This window comes from Pieris rapae, chromosome 4 (genome assembly GCF_905147795.1).
Source record: "Pieris rapae chromosome 4, ilPieRapa1.1, whole genome shotgun sequence".
Lineage (NCBI taxonomy): Eukaryota > Metazoa > Arthropoda > Insecta > Lepidoptera > Pieridae > Pieris > Pieris rapae.
The window spans coordinates 6,068,360-6,078,415 of record NC_059512.1 but is presented as its reverse complement, the minus strand read 5'-3'; the positions used below and the strand labels follow the sequence as shown (position 1 = coordinate 6,078,415).

Here is a 10,056-nt window from a genome sequence, read left to right as displayed (position 1 = left end):
TACATGGACGGACAATCACATAGAATCGAGTAGGTACTTTGCGTAACAGCTCGCTTGGTCCGAAGTGTAAGTGATCTAGCCAACACACAAAGAGCATCACTCATCCTGGGTTCAGCCAACAAGACCAGGGTCAAGTATACGCATGGTGACCAGCCAGCGTTTTAGGAAGGATATTGGACAGGAAAAACATTTTTTTTTATCATTAACATATTAATGCATATAGACAAAATAATTATTACCTTTAATTAGATCAGTTATAGAATTTCAATGCAATTACCTAGATCCAATAACGTCAGTAGAAGAGGTAGAGGCCTCCTCACATAAAGTCTCCGACGAATCTTCCGCCCATACGGTCAATTCGACTTAACTCTTACCATGACGTTCAAAGAATTGCTCCAATTGGTTACTCAGCCAACAACAACGTGTAAACCACCTCGGCTCGGTGACATTTAGTTTAAGAATTATAAAGCGGTTCTTCTTATAAGCCGTCTAATGACAGAACATGTAGGGTAAACCGAGGCGAATATGATCACAGGGTGAATCGGATTAAAATAAGAAATTGGTTCATAATTCAAATATAGCATTCACATAGAGCGCACTCAATCGGCGTTTTGCGTCTCTCCCTATACTACGCACCTCTATATATAAGCAGTATTTTGATCGCGCTTATGAATCAGGAGCAATGCAATCGACTCGGTTTTTTGTGTGTATCGCAATTTGGCGCTCATCTAAGGTACGTACTTACGATTTCTTTGTGTCATATGATGGATTTGTGTCAAAATTCAACTACATTTGTTTATATTGGTCATCAAGGTGTTTATATTAATTCACTTTTAGGTATAATCTTAGCGGTTAACGTGTGAAACTTTTATTTCAAAAGTCTTAATTATGGGGCTAATCGGATCATATCGTCAGGGGCGAATTGGATCAAACTTTTATACTAATTTATTACATGTCTGAAGTTATTGATTCATATTTATTTCATTGTAAACAGTTCGCACGTATAAAAAAAAGACTGATGCCGGAGAACTGTCTCAAGAATAAATGAGGGGCTGTAAATAAAGTCCAGAACAAAGTGTTGACCTTACGTAAAGCTGCTTAGATTTTTGCGTTACTCTATCGAGGTGTATTATTAAACGTCGAGGTGAACGGACGGACAGCTTTTGATGAGAATGCAGAATAGAAGTTGCTGACCGGCTATTGCACATGGCAAGTAATGGCTTCAGAATTACACCCAAAGCGGTACGCAAATATGCGTTTGCATTTGCAGAACGTCAAAACGTACAACACAAATTTGATAGAAGTGCTGGCGTGGCTGGTCAGGACTGGTTTCATCGGTTCTTACAAAGAAATAAAGAAATATCTATTCGGAAGCCGGAAGGTCTCTCAAGAGCACGAAGCCACAAAGACACAACCAACAGCTGATACAGTGTCATCTGCAAGTTCACGACAGTCTGATAAAACCACCTGTGCTCTTGAAGACAGAAAGTAGATGAAGAATAAAGTAACGCCTGGGATAAAAATTTGAGAATTTCAAAAGAGTTTATCAGCAAAACAGAGAGAGTGTCAAGTGCCCCAAGTCCAATCCACGACTTATCAACAGGTGCAGCCACAAAACCAATGCTCAAGTGCAGAACAAGTGCAGTCAAAAATACAGGTCCAAGTCCAAGGCACAAATACAAAATCACTTGATACTATAGTGTCATCCACAAGCACGCAACAATTTGACGAAGTGACCTGTGCAGAAGTTATTAAAGAAATTCTTCCATCACCTTTAAGGCCACCAATTGCTTCTAAGAGTATTCGTAAAGTTTCAAAACTGGTCTTTCTCTTCTCGAAAAAGAAACAAAGAAGAAATTTAAGATAGACAATAAAGCCAAGGAAAATAGGAAAAACGCTTAAAAAACTATGAAGTATTAAGCAAAGCCTGCGATACAAATTAAGAGTTCATCTGCAAAACAGAGAGAGTGTCACTGCATTTACTGTCCCAAAATATTCGTTCATCCACCATCACAGGATTGGATTCAGTGCAATGCCTGCGAAGAATGGTGCCACGAAAAATGTGCATAAAGAGGGGGGAAAGGGCCATATATATAAGAATTGAGTGCCAATAATTAAAATTGATCTCATTATTATTTTTTTACTGATTCCAAAGTTAGTGTCTTAAGAAACTTAAAATTTTATTACATATTGTGTACGATCCGATTCACCCCGAAAATAAGGGATTCAGATATTTTCCTTTTTTTAGTTTTTGGTAGGTATTAAGAGAATATATTTTAGATTTCAGTTTTTTTAATGTTTATTTAGTAGCTAATTGTTACTTCTTATGATTTTATCAATAAAAATAACATTATATAATACTTAAGTATGATTTGCTCAACCTCAAAGAAAAAGTGATCCGATTCGCTTCGCTCTACCCTATTCAGACACAAAATTAAATAAACATGCAGGTTTAGTTTTAATAAAAATAAAACAAATCCTATAGACATATAATATAACAACACTATTACAAAAAAACAATCAACAAAGCTAAACATATATACAATGATAATGGCGACACTTCAGTCTTTCAGGACATCAGACATGATTAGCATAATTTATAAAATATTGCTTAAATCTACAATTCGTTATTCATTTTTACATTCATTAGGTGCGTATTCAATCATTATTCTTATCCATATTCATGATGAAATATGTAATAATATTTATTGGTTCCATTCTGATATTATTTAAGGCAAAAATGGGTTTTTATAAATACGTACAGTATTTCAAACTTGATCATCTCTAAGTGACAATCGCAGTGAATTTAAAACTTCTCCAAACTTGTCCTTTTGTCGCTTTAAGGTGTCGTTTTTCTCAATCTTTGGCATCTTTGGTAAACTCTCTATACTGGATGTGTCTGTTTGGTATGCTTCTTCAGGCGATGGAGGATTAGATTTCATCAACCTTGCTTTCCTTGGTTTTGGTCCTCCGGTTGCAAATATGTTCTCAAGCTTCGATTTTAAATCATCTTTACTCATACTTTCATCTTCAGATTCTTCTTCGGGATTATTTTCTTTTATTTTGACCGGCTTTAATGAATTTGCTTCTCTAGAAAGCATTTCTTTTTTCAAATCTAAAAAGAGTTGTGGTCTCTCGTGGTTTAGTGTCGCAAATTCTGTATTTTCGGTTAAATTACCCGCTGAATTTGATCTCGTTCGTTTCTGATCCCCACTATCACTGCTTTCAGATATTTTATTTTGAAAAATAGTGTTTAGTTTCGTCATAAAGTGTATCTGTTTATCGCTGCCGAATGTCATGGGCTCATCATCGACAGATCCATTTGATTGAACACTTTCTCGGGGCTTATTAGTGACTTGAGGTTCAGGCAATCTGACTTTCGTTGGTCTTGCCGATATTGTATAAGACTTTATGAATGTTGGACTTGCAAAGAAGTTTTCATCAAGCGGAGGGGGCGTTGGTATATTAGATATTTCTTTATCTTTGGTCATAGAGTTTATCTGTGTATCACTGCCGAATGTCATGGGCTCATCCTCTATAGATCCATTTGATTGAACAGTTTCTCGGGACTTAGTGAGTTGTGGTTCAGTCATTCTCGCATTCGTTGCTCGCACGGGTATTGTATAAGATTTTATAAATGTTGGACTGGCAAAGAAGGTTTCGTCAAGCGGAGGGGGTGTTGGTATATTAGATATCTCTTTATCTTCAATAATTTCATTTAGTGGTGTTTTATCTAAGGTGTCAGAATAACCGGACTCATCTGTTCTTGAATTAGCATCACTTTCAATAATTTCTTCACTGTCTTCATTTTGTTCCTCCTTCAAGTCTGAATTTTTATCTTCATCTACTTCCTCCTGATCACTAACAGTAGTTTTATTCTCTAAATGCGATGTTTCCTTTATCTCATCTTCTTCTTCAAGTTTCGGTAAATCTTCTCTATGCACCTGTGCTATTACGTCATACTTCGATAAGGCTTGGTTACTTGATATATCGGAACCCGCATCGGACAACTCACTTAATGACTTTCTTTGCTTTTCTTGAACAGGTACTTCGCTCACGTTTTTTTGCTCTTTTAAACTTATTATTTCACTAAAGGAATCTTCTTCAGCTTGAATTACTTGATCTAACAAATCTATTATTTTCGCTTCTTTTTCTGTTGTATCTTCAATATAAGCGTTTTGTATTGTTATCTCTTCGGTGATAAGAGGTAAGGTATTTCTTGGATTATCTCGTATGACTAACGTATTTCCATTCTGTTTCACGATTTGATCACCTCCGGTTGCACTATATTTAATAGTATCTGGAGGTGTTGGTGATTCGATAAATATCTGGATAGGAGGTTTGCCGTTTTTATTAATATAAGATACATTTTTTGATTCACCATCGCCAGTATTCGCTTTATAGCAACAAGCACAAACTATGTAGACTGGTATACCTACAAGTAGAGAAATCTCATAAATTTTCTTAATTTTAAATTATATTAAGACAATCAATGACATTTTATACTTTTTAAATGATACACGTACCAATAGCCATCCAAATGAGAACACGAATCCAAGTCTGCACACTTATTAGGATCATTAGGTTAACATTGACATATATGCTAAGGCACGGAATTAGAGGTACCAGTGGAGTCTGAAATGTAAATACTTAAATTTAAAAAAATAACAATTTTTATTTTCAATACTGAATTCAAAATTAAAGAAATTACCTTAAAAGACAACTCTTCTTTATTCTGAGGTTGTGTGGCTATAACTGTGATGAGAAGCAGAGCTAACAAGTGTAATATAGCCGTTGGGATCAGTGGTCTCTCAATGTGAGTTAAGACCAAAGCCGTTGACAGACATATACTAGCTGAAAGAAAGATGGTCATTAAATCGCTTAAGTATCATTTAATAAAGAATTAAAAAAAAATGTACTTACTAAATAAAGATAAACATATTTTAACCACCAAAGAAGTTGTCTGTGACGGTGATTTCTCTCCACAACAGAAAATTCTTCTTATAAAGCAATATCCAGTGGACGTCGTCGAATCAGAACGATATCTGAAATAATGACCCTTACGGTAATACTATGTGAACTAGAAATATTTTAAAAGCCACAAACTTTTCTATATTACCTACTAATTACATATTTAAAATATAGAAATGTAGTATGTGATACCAACCTCAATATTATAACACAAATAGCTACGATGGTGTACGAAAGTAGCGTTCCTACACACATCATCATCACTAGCTCTTGGAGCTCTAATACACCGGCCAGTATGGCTGAAAAAAAGAAAAAAGAATCATATGAAAAAATTTACAAATTTAGTTTTTGTTTCTTCAATACGGTTTTTATTTTAAGATCAACAATCATAATCGATGCTTATATTCTATACAAAATTACCTATGACAAGAGCTGGAAGAACAGTGGCGACTGTCGGTGATTGGTTTGCGGCGGTAACGTGTCCCAACCAGCGCAGAAGCAGTCCATCTGAAGACATCGCGTATAGCAGCCGCGGCAAAGGAAACATTGCGCCATATAGACTGGAAATATGACCCTATATTGTACTTTAAAAACTTGGTAAGAGTCCTCGTTAAAGTAACTATTTATTGAAGTTATGTAATTTAATAGCCAAGTATTTAAATTATAAATTCTACTAGAGTAAACGCTTACCTAGCAGATATGCCGAAGATAGCACCGATGGAAACTAACCAGCGAGCCCACTCCCAACCCACATAACTAAACGCACTTGCTAAGGCCGCCGTCGTATCCTGATGGTAAAATATTTGCGAAACTCACATATACAATGCTCATACAAATCGTCATACTACCGTTTTTGATTTGAACAATGTCTAAGAAGATTTTAATGATTCTATAACTATGCCATTGTTTACTGAGTATAAGTTTTTCATTACAAAAGTTAAAATAATGTTTAGTTACTGGTGGGTGAATTGAATTACACAAACGACATGGAGCAAAACTTGACAAACCTGCAAGTAGTATGGCACCATCATTGTGATGACGGTAGACACTGCGGCATACACAAAAAATATAAGCACCAACACCGCCAAGATTGCTATGGGGATTACTCGACGAGGATCCTTTACCTTTAATTTTAATAAATATTGCATGAAAATTTTATCTATATACTGTTTATTCGCTAAAATTTAAGTAAACAATTCTTTCATACACGTACGACACGAAATTTCTTACCTCTTCTCCCGTTGCACTAATCGAGTCAAATCCCACAAAACCATAGAAGCATACCGCGGCTCCTTTAAAAACGCCCCAAATACCATACGGAAAGAAACCCCCTTTGCCAAAATTCGCCGGCACCTCTGTTCCTGGTATGCTCCAATTTGATGGATTTGCTGTTAACGATATAAAAAGAAAGGATATTAGAAACTGTACTGTACTGTTTGTTATAAAGCCTGTCTATTGATTTAAAGAAAACGCTTTTTTAACGGATTGAAGTTATGTATTATTGTAAACTTATAATTATTTAAACATAATTTAAATTTAACCGACGTTACACGTGCTTTACAGCGTGCGTGGTCACGGTGAAGTGGTGATAAATGTCAAAAAAGTATCATAGCTGTAGAAAATGTTGTATTATCTGTATTTGTTTCCCCGGAGTTAGTATAGACTACAAGATGTAGGGTTTCTGCAGAAATTGCTCACGGTGTCCTCCATTTTCGCGGATTGTCTATTGATTCTTCATAGGAGAGAATACATATATATTACAGAATACATTTTGATAAACTACTACTACAATCTGAATAAGGCACCTGTGACAGCCCCGGCGACCACAATGAACACAATAACGACAATGTTGATTAGAGCGAAGATGTTGTTAACTGTTGCTGATTGACGCACACCCACTGCCAAAACCACTGTAACAAAACAAACACCACATTTAAATTTTCTTTTATAGTTACTAAAGTATCTTGGTATCGAGGTTTTAACTAACTGAAAATATTTTTTATAGACTACAATTAACACACACCTCCGAGTACAATTACCACTCCAAATGCGAAAAAGTCGAAGTAGGGCGAAAACGGTTGAATCGATATTGGTGCGACGGACAAGAACGCCTCAGACATGGTTTTATTAACCATCGAATCCACGTACATGCTTAACCCTCGGGCGACGCTTGCTGTAGCTGAAACAGTAATTTTTCTTGTGTTAGATTCAAACTATTGATTGAATACTTTAATGTAGAATGGAAAAAAATCCTGTTAAAAGCCGTGGCCCTTGGTTTTGGTCTCGGGCTGTATTTGTTTTCCTTAATTTGTTCATACAAATGTTTTTTTAGATCATGGATGTGTTAGACGTTGGTTGATTCATGAAAAGAATTTGATGACATACCAAATAATGCTTCAAGAATCATATTCCATCCGACGATGAACGCCACGAGCTGTCCCATGGTGACGTAAGTGTAGATGTAAGCCGAACCAGCGCGCGGAACGCGAGATCCGAACTCCGCATAACATAGACCTATTATAAATCACCAGCAAGTAACTAAATTGCAACCCTTCATCTCATCCATTTTAATAAATTAATAATCTGTTCTACGTTAAAATATTAATATAACAATCTTTAACTAACAAACCAGGCCTAAATACTTACCTACATTCGAGTTGATGATTTTGGTACCTTTGAAGAGAAGCGAAGCGAAGTTGCGAACATTGACATGGTAATAATATTATACTGAAAATTGGAACCTAGGATTTTATGTACCTACCTGCGAAAAGTGAAGCGATGGCTGCGATGAGAAAGGAGAGTACGATGGCAGGTCCTGCAAAGTTCATAGCCACCGAGCCCACCAGCACATACACGCCTACGCCAAGCGTGCTGCCTACTCCTAACGCAATCAGGTCCCAGACTGTCAGACATCTAAAACATTATTTCACATTAACTTCCTCTTTCTTCCGTTGTAAACTTGCTGGATTATACAAATCCATTACCGTCTTAAATTGCCACTTTCCAGTTGCTCCGGGTGAAATACTCTTTTACGCTGCAGCAAGCTGCCTAACGCTGCCCACCTGCCCATTGAACTGCCAGCCTGCCCACCCTACTCACCATCCGGGTCGCTTCGCATCACCTGCACATTAGAGCGATACACAATTCAATTGGATTTCTATCATATCCACTCGGGATCCATGCATCAAACATAGCTTTGTTTTGATGCCTTTCAATATTTTTTTCTACGAGAACAAAAAAGTAAAAATATTTTGACTGATAATGTAATTATTTTTTATCGTGAATAGGTTAAAATTATTATGATGCACTCGAGATAGAACGATACCCTTAGATTTGACATTTTAGGATATGACAAATTTACTTTCAAATTAATTAACAAAAAGTTCGTCTGCGGATTTTTCTCTGGTAAATCTACTTATATAGAACATTTTCTATATAGAATAGAAAATATATTTTTAAAGTGGTGAATGAGCCCTAAAGTCACATTTGTATGGAAGCAATGTTAGTAACAACCACTATGTAAACATTTGAAAATTGTATATTCCACAAGAGAATCCGTAAATCCGGAAATTCCAAAGAAGCTTAAAGCTTTTTTAGTTTCTTATAATTAAATTTACATAGATATAAGTCTCTTTTTTCTTGTAATAACATACTACATCTGGTAATTTATCCTGCATCTTTTATATTATAAATATTGTTAATATATAAACATAGATATTCATGGGAATAGCATCAAGTCAACGGGTAGGTATACAAAAAGAACATTGCTAGATATGGCTTTAATTAAAATAAAGCTAAACTTAAAATTTAAAAAATTACTTTGCCATTAGTCATTTGAATGATTAACAGATAAATTAACAGGCGAACAACAAAGGTATATTGGAAAATATTAAATATTAATGAAATATAGTATTTTTAACACGGTTAGAAAAATACTACTAAATAAAATAGATAGTTAATAATGAAGTCAGTAAAGAGGTTAAAACAATGAAGCACGCGGCTCCTACTCAGAAGTGTGATAACGCTTTGATAAGATAAAAAAATAATCGGGAGATCTTTGGTTTGCGAGATTCTTGCCGTGTCTCGCACCCGAATGTGTTTACATACTTGGCCAAAATTCATCTATACTATACGTTCATTAATACGAATATACAACTAAGATTTGAAAATGTGTTTTGTTTAGCACACTAAAAGCCGTAGTTTTAATTAATTATTAATAAAAAGAATTATTAGCTAAGGTCGAAATGATCGGGTCCGATTAGTAAACTATAGAATATTCACACTGCCTTAGATTAGTTGGGCTTATAGAAGAACAGCTGTATTCAATTAAAGTATTGCAGTATTAAAATAAGTATTTCAATTCTTTTTAATGACCTAAGTACTAACGACCCACAGCAGGCTAAACGAAAAGCATTACGCAACTGAAAATTACAAAAAAACAACAATTATTTTCGAGAAGAAACCTCCAATCTACCAAACCTTCATACACAAGTTAATAATGATTCATCTAATGACGTCAAAATAGGTAGCTACTTCTTAAAGTGACATCTTTCACCGACATTTGCCTTCAGTTAAGACGGTTTCATAGCATTTTCTATGCCTACCTACAGGTTTGATTAAAGATATGAATTGGAAGCTGCCTTCACGTAATCTTTACGACAAAAGAATACAAAAATGATGAGGCACCGATTATTTTCCGATAGTTGCTTTTTACTTACATAATATGTTATTATTTCACTTGTGCTAGAAACTCATTATATACATGAACACTGTTTATCACTTTTCCATTACAAACACAGGAAATGCAGTATATAATATAACTGAGTGGGTATACAGAAAACAGACAAGGCGTTCGAGAGTGCGGTGTGAGAGTCACTGATGGTATGCTTCGTCTTATCAACTGATAAGTATCTGATTAGAATTAGCGTATTATCTTTGTCATAAGTACCACACTAGACTAAGAATTATGTTTTTAATTATAGTAATGACACCTTACCAGTTAATTGTATGGAAGTAATTGTTTACATTTCTTTGTCAATGAAGTGATATGAAAATTTCAATGTACCAACATTCGCGACCTAAGTT

At 35.2% G+C, this 10,056-nt stretch overlaps 1 protein-coding gene across 1 annotated transcript; it reads right to left on the bottom strand.

The window, feature by feature from the left end:
* Positions 1-2,475: 2,475 nt before the first annotated feature.
* On the bottom strand, positions 2,476-9,868 carry LOC110999809 (cationic amino acid transporter 2). The gene is made up of 15 exons (XM_022269041.2): positions 9,690-9,868; positions 7,956-8,092; positions 7,733-7,884; positions 7,357-7,485; positions 6,995-7,150; positions 6,777-6,881; positions 6,202-6,359; positions 5,979-6,095; positions 5,662-5,759; positions 5,392-5,531; positions 5,168-5,270; positions 4,924-5,045; positions 4,712-4,854; positions 4,527-4,635; positions 2,476-4,435 (listed from the first exon to the last, which is right to left on the bottom strand). The coding sequence occupies exons 2-15, from the start codon at positions 8,039-8,041 to the stop codon at positions 2,769-2,771; spliced, it is 3,285 nt and encodes a 1,094-aa protein (XP_022124733.2). The 5' UTR covers positions 8,042-8,092; positions 9,690-9,868; the 3' UTR covers positions 2,476-2,768.
* Between the last annotated feature and the right edge of the window lie 188 nt (positions 9,869-10,056).